The sequence below is a fragment of the Molossus molossus genome, unplaced genomic scaffold (genome assembly GCF_014108415.1).
Source record: "Molossus molossus isolate mMolMol1 unplaced genomic scaffold, mMolMol1.p scaffold_m16_p_21, whole genome shotgun sequence".
Lineage (NCBI taxonomy): Eukaryota > Metazoa > Chordata > Mammalia > Chiroptera > Molossidae > Molossus > Molossus molossus.
In genome coordinates, this window is record NW_023425357.1 from 7,610,432 (window position 1) to 7,630,160 (window position 19,729).

The following is a 19,729-nucleotide window of genomic DNA, read 5'->3' on the forward strand; positions in this document are numbered from 1 at the left end:
CCACATCTTCGCCTGGGTCTCTTCCACTCCTAGGCATCCCTGCCAGTGTCCACCTATCCGTCCCCATCGCCTCCCGCTCCTCCCCGTACCCTGGAGAAGGCCAGCAGGAAGTCCATGCGGTGGGTGGGCCCCAGGCAGTGCCGCAGGCGCCAGTACACCAGGTGCTCCCAGGCGAAGACCAGCAGGGAGAGGCCCATGGCCACCAGGAGCATGTAGAAGACACCTGCCATGTTGTCGATGTCCAGCTTGCTGCTCATCACCTCGATTTTGTCATTGTGGCAGATCCCGGAGAGCCACAGCCGCTCCAGCATCTCGATCTCATCTGGGGGAAGGGGGGAGGCAATCAGAGGTCACCTTTTGTGGTTGTCCCTTGAGGACCCTCCTCTCTGATATAGGAGTCTAGGCCCCAGCCCCTTCCTCCCTCAGACCCTGGTACCCTGGTCCTCATACCCTCCTTGCATGGGACCCAGGGCTCGCCCCCTCCCCCAGGCACCCTTTGCAGCCGCACCATCCCCCAGGAACTGCAGGAGCGCCAGGTCGATGGGCCGCTTCCAGCGGGAGCCCTTGTGCAGGGCGATGCCATAGCCTGTGGTAGCAAAGACCTTGCCCGAGCCGATGGTGACGAGCTTGCAGCCTTCATCCTTTCGGGCCATGTAGTTGAGCACAGCAGCGTCATAGATGAAGGCGTCCAGCTTCCTGGGGGCAGGGGGCATGAAGGGCAGGGTCAGTCCCACCCAGATGCCCTTATAGCCCAGCGGGGAACCCCCTGCTGCCCCTAATCAACAACTGCTCCAGTCACTAACAACTTCTTGAGCAAGCTGCACCTCTTTGTGCCTCAGTTTCAATATCTGTAAAATGGGGATGACAGCTATGTTTCCTTTGGGGTTGCCGCAAAAGTTGGATGGTGCTCGGTGCAGATCAAGTGCTGGAGAAATGTTAGCTGTGACTGTTAATAAAATAATTACTTGTTTATAATCCTCACCTAAGCCCTCCAAAGGAGCCTTATATACTCCTCTATTTTAAAGAGGACCGAGGCTCAAAAACGGAATCACATAAATAATAATGCAATGTTAATGATCGCTAATGTTGTGCCAGGCACTGTCTGTCTACGGAAATAACTCATTGAATCCTGGTAACATTCCCATAAGGCAGAAACTATTGTCTCTATTATTCAGACCAGAAAATGCAGGCCCAGACACACCATCTTAATTTGCTTGCAGTTGCCCATGGGGCCCTAATTTCTAAAACTTGCTGGGAAGATGGTCAGGGATATGGAATCAGTTCTCACAGAGGGTTACATGCTGGCACTTGCCACCTGTCACTTCTTTCACAACTATTGTCACTGTACACTTATTTCTGTGACTACTCGATTCATCTCAGCCTCTCCCACTAGACTTCGAGCCCCATGAGGGGAGGGTCCGAGTCCATCACGTTGCAGGTTGTGACCCTGCACAGTTCCTGCACATACAAGGGGACTGGAAATATTTGCAGAATAAATGAGTGCGTGGATAAATGAATCCACGCTGTGGAACATGGTGTAACTATTCTATGAAACAAGATAAATGGTTATGATCTGACATCTGAATATGTCCAGAGTGTATTAACGTGAGAAAAAAGAAAAAGAAAACTAGTCCCGGAATCCCATATAGTGTAAACATTCATAATTTTCTTTTTGTTGTTAATCCTCACCCGAGGATATTTTTTCCATTGATTTTTTTTTTTTAAGAAAGGGGGGGTGGGGGAGAGAGAGACATTGATGGGAGAGAGACACATTGATTGGTTGCCTCTCTCATGCACCCCAACCAGGGCCAGGGATTGAACCTACAACCCAGGCACGTGCCCTTGACCGGGAATCAAACCTGTGGTGCTTTGGTGCATAGTTCAATGCTCTAACCACTAAGCGACACGGACTAGGGCCATGTGTTTTTTTTTAAATCCTCACCTGAGGATATTTTTCTATTTATCTTCAGATAGAGTGGGAGGGAGGGAGAGAGAAAGAAACATCAATGTGAGAGGGACACATTGACTGGTTGCCTCCTGCAGGACCCCTACCAGGGCTGGGGACGAACCGCAACTGAGGTATGTGCCCTTGACTGGAATTGAACCCGTGACTCTTTGGTCTGCGGACTGATGCTCTAACTGCTGAGCCATACCAGCCAGGGGTGTGTGTGTGTGTGTGTGTGTGTGTGTGTACATATATATATGTATATATATATGTGTGTATATATATACATATACATATATATATATAATTTTTTATCCTCACCCGAGGACATATTTTGCATTATCTTCAGATAAAGCGGGAGGGAGAGAGGAAGACAGAGAGAGAAACATTGATGTGAGAGAGACACATCGAGTGCTTGCCACTCACACGACCCCAACTGGGGCCAGGGACAAACTGCAACCGAGGTACGTGCCCTTGGTTGGAACTGAACCTGGGACTCTCTGGTCCACAGGCCAATGCTCTAACTGCTGAGCCAAACTGGCCAGGTGTTTTGTTTTTGTGTGTGTGTTTTTTTTCATGACATGTATGGGGTGAAATCGTGGTCATCTTAACTGCAGACACTAGACTAGCCCCTGGAGGAGATGGCCATCTGGTCTAGCCCAGCAGCGTCCAGAACACTCTGCCGTGATGGAAACATTCCATTGGCACATTCAGCGTGGCAGCCACCATGTGGCCCCTGACCTCTTCAAATGTGCAGGTGTGACGAAGGGATGGACATTTAATTTTAATTAATTCAAATTTGACTAGTATTGGCAGCATTTGTCGACAGTTTGGCTTAGATAAACTCACTAAATTCTTTAAAAAAAAAAAAGAAAAAAAAAAGAAAAGAAAAATGACCTAGTATTGGCCCGTGCAGGTCAGGGGAAAGCAAGAGAGAGAGATCAAGGCGTGTGGCTGGGTGCTGGGCAGCAGAGACGGCGAAGAATGTCACCTGGAGTTCTGAATTGTCTGCCTGCCTGTGGATGTAAATACCTCTGTGTCCCCAGACCTCCAGCAAAGCCCTGTCCGCACTCACACACGTGCTTCTTATCCCCCATTGTCCCTAAACCTCTAGTAAAACTCAGTCCTGTCCTATCGCCTTTGTTCAGGCGCAGTTCTGGGAAAAATAAAATTCCCTGTGTCTGTCCTTCCTTTCCTGTTTATTCTGCCCTGTCCAAAGTGATCTTGACGTTTCAGTCAGCTCCCACCCCTCCTCCGCTCACAGCGTTTCCTACTCCCCACTTCACTGAGTGATTAGCCACCAAACTGCCCTGCATCCCTCCTTACTCCTGTCCACATCTCCCACCCACACCTCCCACACTCAGTCCGTGCCAGCTCTGCTGACCACTCCAGCACGCTCCTGCCTCAGGGCCTTTGCACTTGCTGTTCCCGCTGCTGGAACATTCTTCTCTCAGATACCCACGGCTCACTCCCTCACCTCCTTCAAGCGATTGCTCAAAAGTCACCTTCCTGGGCACCCTGTTTAATACTGCAACCTGTCGCCTCCTTTCGGGCTTCCCAAAGGCATTCGTCCCCCTCCCCATTTTGGTCCAGAGCACTTATCCCCTTGTAACTAGAACATGGCCTTGGTGATTAAGTTGATCAGCCCACTGGAATTCAAGAGCTGTGACGGATAGGCCTTCTCTGTCTGATTCACCGCTGTATCCACAGGGTCTGGGACTCTAGAACCACACCTGGCACACAGCAGGTGCTTAATAAAGAGTGGGTGAATGAATGAATTCGGGCTGGTTCGTGGAGGGGGTTCTGTGGGCCAGGCACTGGAGCCGAGAAGTAAGATTGCATTAACGTGGGAAAGATGCCAAGAGCTGCTCCTCCACGGAGAAAGCAAGATGCGAACAGCGGGTACTTTCAGTGAGGGATGCAGAGGCCCGCGGATGCACACGTGGCCTGGCAGATCGGAAAGAAATCAAACAGAATGCTTCCGTTCAGGAGCCGCGGCCTGACGGTTCCTTTAATGCCCCTCCTCAGCCAGTGGGAGTTCAGGGAATGGGCTTCCGGAATCAACTGGGAGGAGAAGCTGGTTTCTTTATTTCTTTTGAAGAAATGCATTTCCTTTCTCTTCCTACGAGGTTGCTTGCCCTCAGCGTAGGGTGAGCCCAGGATTGGTGTGTGCGGCAGGCAAGGCCACGTGTCGCCGCCAGTTCCCTCTGTACCTCTCTGTAAGAGTGGAATTTACTTATTTTTTTTTATCCTCATTTTTGTATTTATCTTCAGATAGAGCAGGAGGGAGAGAGGGGGGAAGAGAGAGAGAAACATCGATGTGAGAGAGACACATCGAGTGGCTGCCACCCACATGACCCCAACTGGGGCCGGGGACACACTGCAACCGATGTACGACGTACGTGCCCTTAGCGGGAACTGAACCTGGGACTCTCTGGTCCGCGGGCCCACGCTCTAACCGCTGAGCCAAACCGGCCAGGGCAAGAGTGGAATGTTCTAGTGCTGTCCTCGGTGGTAGCCACGAGCCACCTGTGGCTGTCTGAATTCAGACTTTAACTAAAATTAAAAATTCAGTTCCGTAGCCACACCAACCACATTTCGAGTGATGGAGAAGTGGTGGTTACCGTGTTGGACTGGACAGGTCCAGAGTATTTCCATTGTCACAGAAAAGGCCACCGGAGAGCGCCGCTCCAGACACACGTCTGTGTCGCAGACTGCAATGGGCGCTCCAGGAGAGCAGGGCTCTGCTCCAAGACCTCACCGAACATGGAGTGGATGAACAAATGCACGAATGAATGCCTTTAACTTCTATAATATTAGGGGTTATCTTGTCAGAGAGATCATGGTTCGTTATTAAATTATTTAAAATTGAATTGAGAGAGAGGAAAGGAAGAGAGAAACATCGATTTTTTGTTCCACTTATTCATGCATTCATTGATCGATTCTTGTATGTGCCCTGACCAGGGATCAAACCTGCAACCTTGGTGTATTGATGATGTTGTAATCAACTGAGTTATCCTGTAGGAGCATGGTTCATTGTTTATTTTCTTCTTTGTTCCTCTCTATATGAAAACATTTTATATAGCATGTATATATATACATGTGCATACATATGTAAATGTGTGTGTGTGTGTGTGTGTGTGTGTGTGTATGATTAACCCAAGAAAAGAGCCGGAAAGATACGAACATTGGGAATTCCCCAACAAAAATGGTCTAGCCCTGGCCAGTACTGCTCAGTAGTTAGAGCATGACCAGAGCACCAAAGGGTCTTGGGTTCCATCCCTGGTCAAGGGCACGTACCTAAATTGCAGGTTTGATCTCCCACCCAGGTTGGGGCATGAGCAGGAGGCAACCAATCTATGTCTCTCTCACATCAATGTTCCTTTTCTTTTCTTTCTTTCTCTCTCTCCCTCCCTCCCTTCCTTCCTTTTCCTCTCTCTAAAAATCAATGGAAAAAATATCCTCAGGTGAGGATTAACAAGAACAACAACGGCCCTGGCTGGTTTGGCTCAGCGGTTAGAGCATCGGCCTGCGGACCAGAGAGTCCCGGGTTCGGTTCCCGCTAAGGGCACGTACCTCGGTTGTGGTTTGTCCCCGGCCCCGGTTGGGGTTGTGTGGGTGGCAACCACTTGATGTGTCTCTCTCACATTGATGTTTCTCTCTCCCTCCTGCTCTATCTGAAGATAAATGAAAAAAAAAGTCCTTGGGTGAGGATAAAAAAATGGTAAAAATTACCATATAAACAAGATTTGTATGATGAAAAAACATTAAAATAAATAAATAAAGAAAGAACAACAACAAAAGGTCCAGGCAGATCATCCTACAGTGAAGTTCATAGTCAACAACCCCATTTATATAATCACAGGCCACCACTTTGAGAGTTTTGGACCCACCACTCTCAAATATGAACAGACTACCAAGGATTACTAGACCTCAAATAAAGCCTCTAATAAGAAAGACAGAAACAGCCCGGCCAGTGTGGCTCAGTGGATTGAGCATCATCCTGTGGACTGAGGTCACGGGTTAGATTCCCACTCAGGGCGCATGCCCAGGTTGTGGACTTGATCCCCAGTAGGTGGCGTGCAGGAAGCAGCCAATAGATGTTTCTCGTATCGATGTTTCTTTTGTTGTTGTTGTTAATTGATTTTTAGAGAGAGAGGAAGGGAGAGGGAGAGAGAGATAGAAATATCAATGAGAGAGAACATCTATTTGCCGCCTCCTGCATGCCCCCTACTGGGGATTTGGCCCACAACCTGGGCATGTGCCTTGACCAGGAATTGAACTGGGCAACGACTTGGTGCATGGGTCAGTGCTCAACCACTGAGCCACACTGGCCAAGCTCACATCGATATTTCTCTCTCTCTCTAGAAAATCAATACAAACATATATTTTTTAAAAGATAGAAATAAAACAAATGGGGGGTGACTTGAAAGAAACATTGCAGACAAGAGATAATGTAAAAATACCCAACAACTATTGTTAATATCATGAGGGAAACAAGATAAGATGCTGCAGCTCTGAACCATGAATAGGACATTGCAAAATAGGAAACTATAAAAATACTACAAAATGTACAAACTACTATAAAAAATTCAGAGATAAAAAAAGTGCTTAGAAATTAAAAATACACTCGCAGGAATGAAAAGCTTAATATAATATTAAGAAAATCTCTCAGGAAGTAGAGCAGGGAGCTAAAGAGATGGATAAATAAGAGAGGGAATTAAAAAGGAAATGGATAGTGTAGGAAGCTCAGTATAAAATTAGTAAGGGCTCCAGAAAGAAAGAACAGAGAAACGGAGGGACTAGGGAAATCGTAATTGAAAGAAATCCAGAAAATCTCCCAGAATAAATGACACGAGGATATGATTGGAAGGTCCAATCATGAAAATAACCGAAGACACATTGCTTAGAAATGTCAGCATGCTGAGAACAGGAGGAAAAAAAGAGGTCACAGACGAGCCTTAGGAATCAGAATGACTTTGGATTTTTCAACAGTAACTTAGAAGTTAGAAATTAGAAGGCAATATAGGGATGCCTTCAAACATCTGGAGGAAAATATCTCCAGCCCAGAATTTTATATGCAGCCAGATGGCTCATAAGAGTACACGTGTCTTGCCCCGGCCAGTTTGGCTCAGCGGTTACAGCATCAGCCTGTGGTCCAGAGAGACCCGGGTTCGGTTCCTGCTAAGGGCACGTACCTCGGTTGCAGTTTGTCCCTGGCCCTGGTTGGGTTGTGCGGGTGGCAGCCACTCGATGTGTCCCTTTCACATCGATGTTTCTCTCTCTCTTTCTCTCTCTCTCCCTCCCACTCTATCTGAACAAAAAATGGGACGATGTCCTCAGGTGAGGATAAAAAAAAAAAGAGTACATGTGTCTTGCCCTGGTCAGGTAGCTCAGTTGGTTACAGCTTCATCCCAATACACCAAGGTTGCGGGTTCCATCCCTGGTCAGGGCACATACAAGAATCAACCAAAGAATGCATAAATAAGTGGAACAACAAATTGATGTCTCTCTCTCTCTTTTTTTTCTCTCTCCTTCCCTCTTTCTAAAATAATAATTTAAAAAGAGAGTACAGATGTTTTCAGATATTTGACATCTCTAAAATGTTACTCCTCCCTCCGCATGCTTTTTGTCAGGAAGCTGACAAAAACAAAAGAGGCAAACCCAGGACGAGTAAGATTTGGGATTCGATATCATCCGAACCTGGGGGGAGGTGAGGGGACCTCAGGATGCAGACTGTGTACCACACCGAGCGGGCCAGGAGGCCAGGAGGAAACGTCTTTCACCAGGTAAAGTGAACGGATACCTGATGCGTCTGAATATCTGAAGAGATTCACGCAGCTAACAGAGAATGTGGGTTTGAATGAGCTCAGCACAAAGAAAACTCGGGCACTAAGCTACTGGAAAGAAGAAAAGAAAGACAATGATCAAGTCCAGGAAAAACAAAGGCTTGTGTAGGAGAGGAAAGTCATCGTGGTTTACTAGTGTGGCAGCTGTGGGAGTGTTGACAGTCATAACATGTAAACACTGCATATTCATCGAGCCAGAATCACAGCGTCATAACATGTAAACACTGCATATTCATCGAGCCAGAATCACAGCGTCATAACATGTAAACACTGCATATTCATCGAGCCAGAATCACAGCGTCATAACATGTAAACACTGCATATTCATCGAGCCAGAATCACAGCGTCATAACATGTAAACACTGCATATTCATCGAGCCGGAATCACAGCGCGGGAGCTGCAGTCGTTTAAACAAGAGCGCGAGTCTCCCATCGTGAGAAGTGAATGGAAAACGCCTACGTCGAAAAGCCAAGAGGTAGCCGTACAAACATGGTACGTAGAGATAAGGACATAAATAGCAAAATGACACAATAGATGAGGGGGAAGCAGGTTCCCCTCAAGTGGGAGAAATGGCGGGTAGGCAGATAGGGACTGTTGGTTTTTATGTTTTAAAACCTTGTAGTTGACTCTCCAAATTATGTGGCTGTATAACTCTGATAAAATTAGGGGGGACTGTACATAGGAATACTGGGGAGAAGCAGAATTCAGCAGAAACAAGAAATCAGAAGAGGGACAGTGAGACACACGGGGATCCCTTGGGAATCCATGAAGCTTCTGGGGAGGGGCACAAGGGCCCCCCCAGGCTTCTCACTGCCTGTCAGGCTAGGATCACAGTGGTCGAGAGGCTGGGCTGAGAATCAGATGGCCGACAATCAGGTCCCAGCTCTGCTACTCTACAGCTATGGGAATCTTGCTGTGCCTCAGTTTCCCCATCTATAAAATGGGAATAATAATATTCACCTATGACATATTACAGGTTGAATTGTGTCCTCCAACATTCATATATGAAAGTCCTACCCCAGTGGCCTGGCTGGTGTGGCTCAGTGGTTGAGCGTTGACCCATGCACCAAGAGGTCACCAGTTCAATTCCTGGTCAGGGCACATGCCCAGGTTGCGGGCCTGATCCCCAGTGGGGGACATGCAGGAGGCGGCCAATTGATGTTCTCTCTCATTGATGTTTCTCTCTCTCTCTCTCCCTTCCTCTCTCTCTCAAATCAATAAAGAAAAAGAATTTTTTAAAAAATAGACGCAAAAAATGAAAGGCCTACCTCAGCGTCTCAGAATGTGACCTTAGCCGGCGACAGGGTCTTATAGAGCTACTCAAATTGAAATGAGGTCATCAGGGTGGGCCTTCATCCAATAGGGCTGGTGTCCTTATAAAGGGGAAATGTGGACACAGAGACACACAGACGGGAGACAGTGTGAAGACACAGGGAGAAGACAGCCATCTCCAAGCCAAGGAGAGAAGCCGGGGACAGAGCCTCCCCTCACAGCCCTTAGGAGGAGCCAGGAAGACATCTAGCCTCCCAAACTGTGAGACAATACATTTTTGGTATAGCAACCCTAGCAAACAAATAATGAACTTAAGTGGGTGCTGATGGATAATAAACGCTATAGTAAATTTTAAAGATTTGGGAATGATACCAAGCCTTGGCAAGGCTACGGAACAAGCGGAACTTTCCTGCAGTGCCGATGAGAGCAGACATTGGTACAACCATTTTGGAAAATGTTTGGCAGGATCTTTTTTTAAATTTTATCCTCACCCGAGGACTTTTTTTCATTTTTTGTTCAGATAGAGTGGGAGGGAGAGAGAGAGAGAAACATCGAAGTGAAAGAGACACACCGAGTGGCTGCCTCCCGCACGACCAACCAGGGCCGGGGACAAATTGCAACCGAGGTACGCGCCCTTAGCGGGAACCGAACCAGGGTCTCTCTGGACCGTAGGCTGATGCTCCAACCGCTGAGCCAAACTGACCAGGGCCTGGCAGGATCTTTCGACACTAAGCATCCATCTATGACCCAGCAGTTCTCCCCGTGGGAATTTACCCAAGAAAAACGAATGTGGACGTCCTCCAAAGACTTGTACAAGAACGTTTGTAGTAGAATATTCATAATGGCCAAACACTGGAAACAACCTAAATGTCCACCAACAGTAGATGGAAGAATTCGGGTGTGTGCACGTAACCGCATGCTCACTGGGACACGGCTCTGGACGAACGCCCTGGGGGTAACGGGCAAAACAAGCCGGACACAAAAGCTGCCCCGCACACTGACTCTGTTTATGTGATCGATAGTCAAAAGCAGGCAAACCGTACACAGTGAGACTCTATGGTGCCTGGAGGCGCAGAGGGGGGCTTTCTGAGGAGCTGGACATTTTCCGGGCCTGAACCTGGGTGTGATCACATGGAGGTATAATGCGTGTATGGGCAGTCAGTGAGCTTCACACTTCAGATTTGTGTATTATAGTTCAATAAGAAAAGATAAGCCCGGCCGGTGTGGCTCAGTGGTTGGGCGTCCACCCATATACCAAGAGGTCGCTGGTTGGATTCCCGGTCAGGGCACATGCCCAGGTTGTGGGCCAAATTCCCAGTGGGGGGCATGCAGGAGGCGGCCAATTGATGTTCTCTCTCATCAGTGTTTCTATCTCTCTCTCCCTCTCCCTCCCTCCCTCTCTCTCTAAAATCAATAAAGAAAAAAATATATATGTATATATATATTTTTTTATCCTCACCCAAGGACATTTTTCCATTTTTTGTTCAGACCGCGTGCCGATGCCATAACCACTGAGCCGAACCAGCCAGGGCAAGAAAAATTATTTTTTAAAGAAAGAAAAGATAGCCCTGGCCAGTTCGGCTCAGCGGTTATGGCATTGGCACGCGGTCCAGAGAGACCCGGGTTCGGTTCTCGCTAAGGGCATGTGTTTTGGTTGCAGTTTGTCCCCGGCCCTGGTTGGTCGTGCAGGTGGCAGCCACTCGATGTGTCCCTTTCACATCGATGTTTCTCTCTTCCTCTCTCTCCCTCCCACTCTATCTGAACAAAAAATGGAAAAATGTCCTTGGGTGAGGATAAAAAAGAAAAGAAAAGAAAAGATAAGCATCGTCCCGTGGACTGAGAGGTTGCCAGCTTGACCCTGGTCAGGGCACATGCCCGGGTTTTGTGCTCAGTCTCCAGTAGGGGCGTGCAGGAGGCAGCCGCTCCATGTTTTTCTCTCTTTCAAATCAATATATATATATATTTTATATAAACTATGAAAAGATGAGATGAAGCCTCAAGCTATTTTTACTCAGTAAGGGCTGGGGTTGTGGTTGACATTTGGATTAAAGATAAAAATAGTACAGGGATCCCCTGTTCTCTGAACTCAAGAATGAGATAGACTCGGACCCAATTTTTTTGTTAAGATGGGGCTGGTGTCCCTTGCTGGTTACTGGGTGACTGGTCTCCCAAACTCAGGCACCAAGTAGATTCAGGACAGGGGGTCCCCCTCTCCCACACACCAGTCTCTGAATTCTCGCCCTCTGCAAGTAAGAGAAAAAATGGACTGGGGAAGAGAGGGACACCTGGAGAAGTAAACGAGAAAGGCAGCCCCCCTTGCCCTCTGGGGAAGGGCACTTTGCACTCGTGAAGTAGGGGCGGATGGGCAGAGCCTGGGAGAGCTGCCCTCTTTGCAGAGGGAGAGGATCTGGAAATCCCAGGGCCTTCCTGGAGGCAGCGGCTGAGGAGGACAAAGTGGAAGAAGAGGGAGGGGGAGAGATGAGTCAGCCAGATGGCTGGGGAGGAATCTGGGGGTAAGGAAGTAGAAAAGTCCAGGGGGGTGTGGGGGTGGCCAGAGCTCTTTTATGTTTCATGTTCATTATGAAGCTTTTTGCATTTAGATGGAGTGGACCTGGGCTGCCCCGTTCGGTGGCGACGTGCCACTGTGGCTGTTCGGAGCACTTGAACTTCGGCGAGCCCGAACTGAGGTGTGTGCTGCGGCTGTGAAATGCACACCGGACTTCAGAGATTTGTGTGAGGAAAACATATGTCAAAGGTCTCCACCATTGTTTTACTGATTACATGTCACAATAATATTTTGAATAACTGGGTTAAGTGAAAGATATTATTAAGACTAATTTCATGTTTCTTTTTATGTCTTTTCATGTGGCTACGGACAAATGTAGACTCACACTGCAGTTTCATTGCACTTGTACTAGACAGTGCTGGCGGCCGACGCCCTTCCTGGTCCGGTCTCAGCCCAGCACACGGCCTGGCGTCAGTGCAGGCTCTTGTGCGGACAAGGGAGGGGTGGGCTTCGATTCTGTTCAGATAGAGCGGGAGGGAGAGAGAGGAAGAGAGAGAGAGAGAAACATCGACGTGAAGGGACACATCGAGTGGCTGCCACCCGCACGACCAACCAGGGCCGGGGACAAACTGCAACCGAAGTACGTGCCCTTAGCGGGAACCGAACCCGGGTCTCTCCGAACCGCAGGCCGACGCTCTAACCGCTGAGCCAAACCGGCCAGGGCTCGATTCTGGTTAACAGGCTCTGGAGCTGGGAAGACACACTTGGGCCAGTGAGATGGTCCAGAAAGTGCATTAAATCCTGTAGAGAGGAGCTTGAAGCCAGGGTGACCCTGGAGAGTTCAGGAATTTGCAAAATTCTTAGGAAGGGGAGTTGGAGCCAATGTTTCTAGATCCTAAGGTCAGGGAAACGTAGATGGCACCTGGGGGTCGGGGCAAAGGAAGGGACGAGGATGGGGAAAGAAGGGGAAGAAGTACCAGTGAGAGGAAGAGGGAGAGGAAAAGAAGATAGAGGAAGAGAAGGAAAAATAGCAAAAGAGGTAAAAAGACAGTTGTTGACCTACGCTGTCCAGAATGACAGCCACTAGCCGGATGTGGCTATTGAGCCCTGGAAATATGGTGAATCCAAAAGAGATATGCTCTGAGTAGAACATACGAAGTATAAAAGAGAAAGCAAAGAGAAGACATAGACCTGGCCGGTTTGGCTCAGCGGTTGAAGCGTCGGCCTGCGGACCAGAGAGTCCTGGGTTCGGTTCCTGCTAGGGGCACATACCAGGAAAAAAAAAATTTAAAATAAATAAATAAAGTGAGACTCTTTGGGGTGGCTCTTAAAAAAAATAAAATAAAATAAAAAGACATCACCATTTTTATATTATATAGAAATGCTAATATCTCAGAGATATTAGGGTAATATACATAAGTAAAATTAATACTGCCTGTTTCTTTTACTATGAGTCCTAGAAAAATTTTAATTAAATATGTAGTTCCCAGCTGAGTCCAGCACACAGGCCTGTTCTAGAAAAAAATGCTGGAGGAAATGCATTGAACCATCGACAGAGGATCAATATGGGGTGGGGGAGGGGAGACCTCTTTTTATCTTATTATTTTAACCAATAAGCAAGTGTTGGGGACTGTCCAGATGGGGGAGCCCGGGGAAGGGGGCTTAGGGGTCCAGGAGGGTTCGCAGCTGAAGCAAAGCCAGGCCAGTGGAGGAAGGGGGTTCTGGAAACCCAAGGAGGCTTTCCATCCCCACAGGCTCCTCTGGCATCTGAGAACCTGTGTGGGGCCGGAAGTGCCGGCCCAGGGAACCACGTGACCAGCTCTCACCCTGTCTGCCTCTGATTGGCCCCGTGGACACCTGGCCCGCCAGCTAGACCAATCAGATTCTCACTAGCGGGATGTGAACTTGAACTTCTCGTGCACCGGCTCAGGTTGGACCTTGGAGCTGAAAGGTTGCATAAAAACTGAGGTCCATGCAGAAGTCGTGGGCTCTGCTGAAGCCAAGGGCTGAGATGTATAGAGAGACCAAGATGAAAGCAAGTGGCCCCAGAAAGGAAGAGACAGAAGACAGGGACCTTGGCTTCTGAGGTACCTTTTTCCAGGGCCACTTTGTAACCCAGCGGGATTGTTGGCCCCATACTACGGAGGTGAAAATTAAGGTTCAGGGGCGGAATTGACTTGCCTCACAGCAGTAAGTGGTTATCTCCAATTCCAACCCAGGACCACCTGATTTTGTTTGTTTATTTTGCTTAATCCGCACTCAAGGATATTTTTTCCATTGATTTTTAGATAGAGTGGAAGAAAAGGAGGGGGAGAGAGAGAAGCATTGATGACGTGAGAGAGACACATTGATTGGTTGCCTCCCTCATGACCCCGAACAGGTACATGGAACCCGGGTCCGAGGGCTGACGCTCCAGCTGCTGAGCTAAATTGGCAAGGGCCAGGACCATCTGGTTTTAAAACCAGTGCTGTTAAGCACCCCAGGAAACTATTAGGACTCGCTGGCCACAGGGGACACCAGAATCCTGGCATTATACAGGAAGATATGGAAAACTGGTCTCTGGGGAAAAGAATGAATAAGTGCACAATTTAAAAAACTCTTTTCCTGTTCTCTGCCGTGTCCCAACACCTCTGCTCGTGATTCTCCAAACTCAGGAGGCAGCAGGGGAGTGCTGCTCTGGACCCATGGTTTTGAGGACTCCCCTCCCCACCTCTCCCCTGCTGGAGTCTCTGGGGCTAAGGTGTTGTGCCCCACCCCCCAGAATCTGTACCTCCCTTGGAAATTATCCTCTAAGAAAACTGTCATAGGCAGAATAAGCACCCCACCCCCAGCCCCAATATCCACACCCTAATACCTGGAACTTGTGAATATGTTATGTCACATTTCAAAAGAGACTCTGCATATATGATTAAATTAAGGATTTTAGGATGTGGAAATGAGCCTAGATTATCCAGGTGGGCCCAATATAATCACAGGGTCCTTATAAGAGGGAGGGGGAAAGGTCAGTCAGAGAAGGAGACATGAGACAGCGCCAGCAGTCTGGGTGATTCAGGGCCCCGAGCCACGGAATGCAGGCAGCCTTGAGAAGCTGGAAAAGGCAAGAAAACAGATTTGGGTAGGAAGGCAAGGAGTCAGGTTCTCTCACGGAATTCAGAATTCCACTTGAACTTGTTAGACTTTCTGTTTGTTCAGGTCTATTTGTCAAGGCAGGAGGATCCAAGTTAAATGGTTTGCTAGCTTGATTTCTAAAGTTTAAATAGTTAGACTTACAGTATGTGAGCCTCCGTCTGCACTCTTGGGCCAGCCCAAAGTCTTGGTTAAAGAAGAAAAGCCTATTACCGAAAGCACCGCATGTTAATGGTGCTTGAAAGGAGAGGGTCAAGGAGAGAGTGGCAATTCTCTGAAGGGGCTGAAGTTGGGCAGGGAAAATAGCAGTTACAGGAGATGAGAGAAAAAAGAGGTGACTGATAAGAAGGTGCTGAAGTTCAGTGTCAGAAAGTAGAGGCTTGCAGGGAAAGCACAGAAAGGATACACAGAGATGGGAGACAAGGGACTGTGTGACCACCAGAAATTGAGAGAGGTGCGATAGAGCACTGGAGGAGGACAAGGTGCAAGAGAGAAGCTGCTAGGTGGCAAAATACAGACTAACATGAGGGCATGACCCTGGATGACGGCTTGGCTACCATAATCTCTGTTTACAACCTCTTCTTTTGCCATTTTCCACAACAAAGGCTGGAAGGCTAACATTTGCCAGCCTCCCTTGCAGCTAGGAGTGGCCATCTGATGCATTCCGAGAAATAGCCAGAAGTCCCTGCAAAAAGCATACTTTTCCCAATAAAAAGGCAAAATCTTGCCAGGAGAAAATCCTCCACTCTTTTGCCCTTCCTCTTCATTCTTGCCTGGAACCAAGATGTGCTTCAGAGGGGCAGCAGCCATCTTGTAACCACGAGGCACCAAAATGAGCATGAAGATCTGTGCTCCAAGGTTGATGGAACAAATATGTGGAGAGAATTTGGATTGTTGATGGTATCCTTGAGCTATAACACCAGCCCTGGACTTCTTGTGAGAAATAAAGAAACCTCTATTTAAGCACTCCTGACAAATCAAGAAACTTACGTATTTTGTTGACTACCATTATCCAGTGCAGAACTATTCCTGGCACTCTTAAATTTTTTTAAAGTGAATGAATGACTTTCACATTCTTTCAAAGCCTAACTGAACTTTCTGCAACTGGTTCTGAGAGACTCTGCTGTATCCTTATGCAAATCCATCCATTTCATAGAAACCAAATTGATCAGGTTTCTTTTCTTGCAGCCCAACAATTCTAATCAAAATAGGGGTAAATAGGATCTGGTAAGGAGTGGCTACTTCAGGGGTGAACAGAGGGCGGGCCTTGGGCAAAAGTGCTCTGAAGGACATGATAGCTGGTCCCACGGATGTCCCCTTCCATCCATTCTCCACATAGCAGCCAGAGGGAGCATTTACAAACAGAAGTCCAATCGCATCCCTCCCCTACTCAAAGTGCCATTTGGTCCGCAGGATGACGCTCTAACCGTTGAGCCAGACTGGCCTCTCTCTGCCCTTTGAACAAAACCCAGCCGTGACCCCACGTTCCCCTCTCATCTGCCCTCTAACCTCCAGCTCTCCACTCGTCAGCTTGGACTGTGCTCGGAGCCAGAACTTAACTTTATCCCTAGTTGTTGGGAAACTGATAAACAATAAAATCCAAATATTCGTTCCATTGAGTTCCGTCCTGATGATGATGATGATGATGATGATGATAGCAGCAAACACCTATAGTGTGCCAGGCACTGCTCTGAGTGTTTTTGCATGGATTAACTAATAATAGTAACAAAATAATATATTAACTAATAATAATAACTATAGTAGTTCTTATAACAACCTTATGAGTTAGGTCCTTCTGTTATCCCCATTTTACAGAGGAGGAAACTGAGGCTCAGAGAGGTTGACTAGACCAAGATCACACAACCAAGAAGAGACTAATCCAAGATTTGAACTACTGGATCCCTAAAACCATCACAAGGACCGTACTTCTGGAAAGGGGAGTTCGCTGCCACCCTCAATGACCTCTGCCCTCCAAGCTGACCCATCCTGGGCTGACCTCTAAGGATAATGAATGGTCCCTGAGCCCTCGCCATCTCCGAGTATCCTCAGGGCACCCGCCACCACCACCCCACCTCCGCCCAAGTCTGCGCTGACCCTGCCTTGAGCTGAGTGAGCGCTTCCTCTACGCGGGGCTGGTTGTAGCGCACCATGTAGCTGTGCATGTCGGGGTAGTTGCTGCGGATGTTCTTCTCCGTGGACCCATTGGGCACCGTCCCAAACTTCAGGGGCGGGTACTGCTCCTGGGGCCGCTGGAACTAGGGCAGAAAAGAGAGTTACTAGGGCACCCCCTTGGGGGCATCTGGCTGGAGGATCTCCTCCACCCAGATGTCCATTTGTGGGGATGCTCTAACTAGGGGACACCCCAGTGCAGAAGTGTTTCCCAAACTTGCTCACAGTGGCCCACAGTGGGAAACACTACTACCCACCCATAGATATGTATACAATCGCAGATATACACACACATATATATATACATATACACATATTCAGTAATATTGAAATATTTAACAACCAGCATGGCCTGATAGTGGTCCAGTCAAAAAAGACACCAACACCCTGCCAGTGTGGCTCAGTGGATTGAGCATCGTCTCATGGACTGAGAGGTCCCAGTTCGATTCCCGATCAGGGCACATGCCCAGATTGTGGGCTCAATCCCCAGTAGGAGGGATGCAGGAGGCAGCCGATCGATGTTTCTCTCTCTCATCAATGTTTCTATCTCTCTCTCCCTCCCTCTCTCTCTAGAAAAACCAATAAAAACATATTTTAAAAAAGACACTGGCTACAGAGCTTCAAGAAGAGTTCCAGAGGCCCCCGATATGCCAGGCATTAACCCTTCATTTGCTGGATCATGGGAGGTCTCAGGGGCAGGGGCTGGCATGGGGGGGGGGGCAGTTGTTATTTACCAATCCATTTAGAAATAGTTCCCTATTTTAACAACAAACGTAGCCAGACAGGTGTGTGCTGGTTCAATGTCAAATATTTCAAAAACCATACTCATCCTTATTTCATAAGATGTAGTCAAACATATTTTCTATTCCATCCCATTCCATTAAAAAAATTGCTTGTGGCCATCCATTGGATTGATTTCTCAACCTTCTAAGAGGCCCTCACTCCTAGTGAACAAACTGTGACCCGCGATGAGGCAAGTACAGAAATTGAGAGAGTCAGCATGTATAGTAATTTGATAGGATCATTTGATGTCTGTTGAACCGCATACATTAAAATTCGGGATTGAATTTTGCATGTCTTGGTTTTAAATTTTACGTTCCAGTGATTCATTTCTATTGTATTTTACAAAAGCATTGGTCTCCACTGGGTTAGAAATTTCAAAAATTAGTTCTTCATCACAGTTTGAGAGAAACGGTGGTCTAGACTACCCCATTCAGCACTACTGAACTGCCCCTTGAATATTTGGGGACACTCTTCCCTGGGAATATTTAAACAGTTCATTGTGGGCTCCAGAATTCTACCACTTTGGAACTCTTTCTGGGAAGAGACCCCCAGGAATCCTCCTCTGCTCTCCTTTGTGATAAGCTCTGTGACCTCCAACCCCAGCTAACTCCCCTCTCCCCAGACACACACACCTTTCGGTCACTGAGCCCAGACACGGTGTCCACGTACTCCTCCTGGATCATGAAGGCGGCCAGGTTAGCTGTGTAGCTGGCAAGGAAGATGACGGCGAAGAAGGCCCACACCAGCACCATGATTTTGCTGGTGGTACCCCGGGGGTTCTCCACGGGCACCGAGTTATTGAACACCAGGGCCCAGAGCAGCCAGATGGATTTTCCAATGGTGAAGGTTGAGCCACCAGGGCCTGCAGGGGGCCAGGAGGGGGAACATGGACCCCAAAGCTCTTCTGCTCAATGAGGGAGCAGAAAAAACTACAATTCCCAGTGGCCCCTGAGGCATCTGCCACCTCCAGGGGCCATAGCTCTACCCCCAATGCCTCCTGGGAAGTGTAGTTCTATCTATGGTCCAGGTGCTCTGAGGTAGGGTGATGGCGGAAGGGGACTCACGCTTGCCGGTGGCCAGGCTGCGGTTGTAACCGACAGGACTGAGGTACTCGAAGATGAAAACGGTGACAGCGACCACGGTGAGGCACATGACGAACATCATCACCCACACAGCAGGGCTGTAGGGCTCTGGGAGCAAGGGGGTTTGTGGTCATGGCTCAGGGGAGCAAAAGATTGGGGGACCACAGGCAAGTGACCAAAGTGAGGCCCAGATCTGACCCTGTTGTATTCTGTCCCCTTCCCAAGACTGCCATCTCGGGAACAACCTCATTGTCCACCCAGGCCCCTGAGAGCCAGTCTCTCTCAAAGACAGTCATCTCAACCATTTCTGTGGTTTCAACCACCAACTAGAAACTGTCTCCTAAGTATGTTTCCTGAGCCCCAAACCCGAGTCTCCATCTCCCCCTGGCCATCCCCATGGGTCATTCACATCCCACACTGAGCCCAGCACCAACTCCCAGGTTCCTCATCCTGGGAGTCCCACCATCCGTCCAGTCACATCCCAACCCCCCATTTCCCATCCTCTCCCCTTCCCTTTCTCTCCCTCACCAGCCACAGCCTGTTAGTCCCCAGCCCCATCCTCCTGTCCCTGCTCCTGGATCAGGCCTTTTCCTCTCTCCTGGACCATCTCCCCTTTCTCTGCAAGCCCACCCCCCTCCCTATGGCCCTAGAGGTTCTTTCTACACCCAGAGATGACCTGACCTCTTCCCAGCTCGCAGTCCTCAGTGGCTCCCCAGACCTCCAACACAAAGTTCCCACCCTCAGCCTTGCTTCCGCCCCCCTCTCTGGCCTGATCACTCTCTCAAGAACCCATTGCATTAACCACTCAGAACTCACAGCTCCCCTAATGAGCCACACCCTCTCTGCCTCAGTCTCCACAGCTCCCCTATCAGAGGTGCCACCCTGACATGTCCATCAGACAAACTTGAGTTCATGCATCCCCTCATCACTCTAGCTCTGGGAGTTCACTGACAATAGGCCATTTTCCTTGAGATTAGTACTGGCTAGTTTGAGCTC

At 48.4% G+C, this 19,729-nt stretch overlaps 1 protein-coding gene across 1 annotated transcript in view; it reads right to left on the minus strand.

Moving 5' to 3' along the window:
* GRIN2D (glutamate ionotropic receptor NMDA type subunit 2D) overlaps positions 1–19,729 on the minus strand; it is a 38,156-nt gene that overhangs the window by 2,382 nt on the left and 16,045 nt on the right. Inside the window, exons 9-13 of the mRNA XM_036275504.1 lie at positions 18,716–18,841; positions 18,284–18,513; positions 16,794–16,954; positions 509–696; positions 90–322 (exon numbers count right to left, since the gene is read on the minus strand). Of these exons, the coding sequence (XP_036131397.1) occupies positions 90–322; positions 509–696; positions 16,794–16,954; positions 18,284–18,513; positions 18,716–18,841 (938 nt within the window). The remainder of the gene's footprint in view (positions 1–89; positions 323–508; positions 697–16,793; positions 16,955–18,283; positions 18,514–18,715; positions 18,842–19,729) is intronic.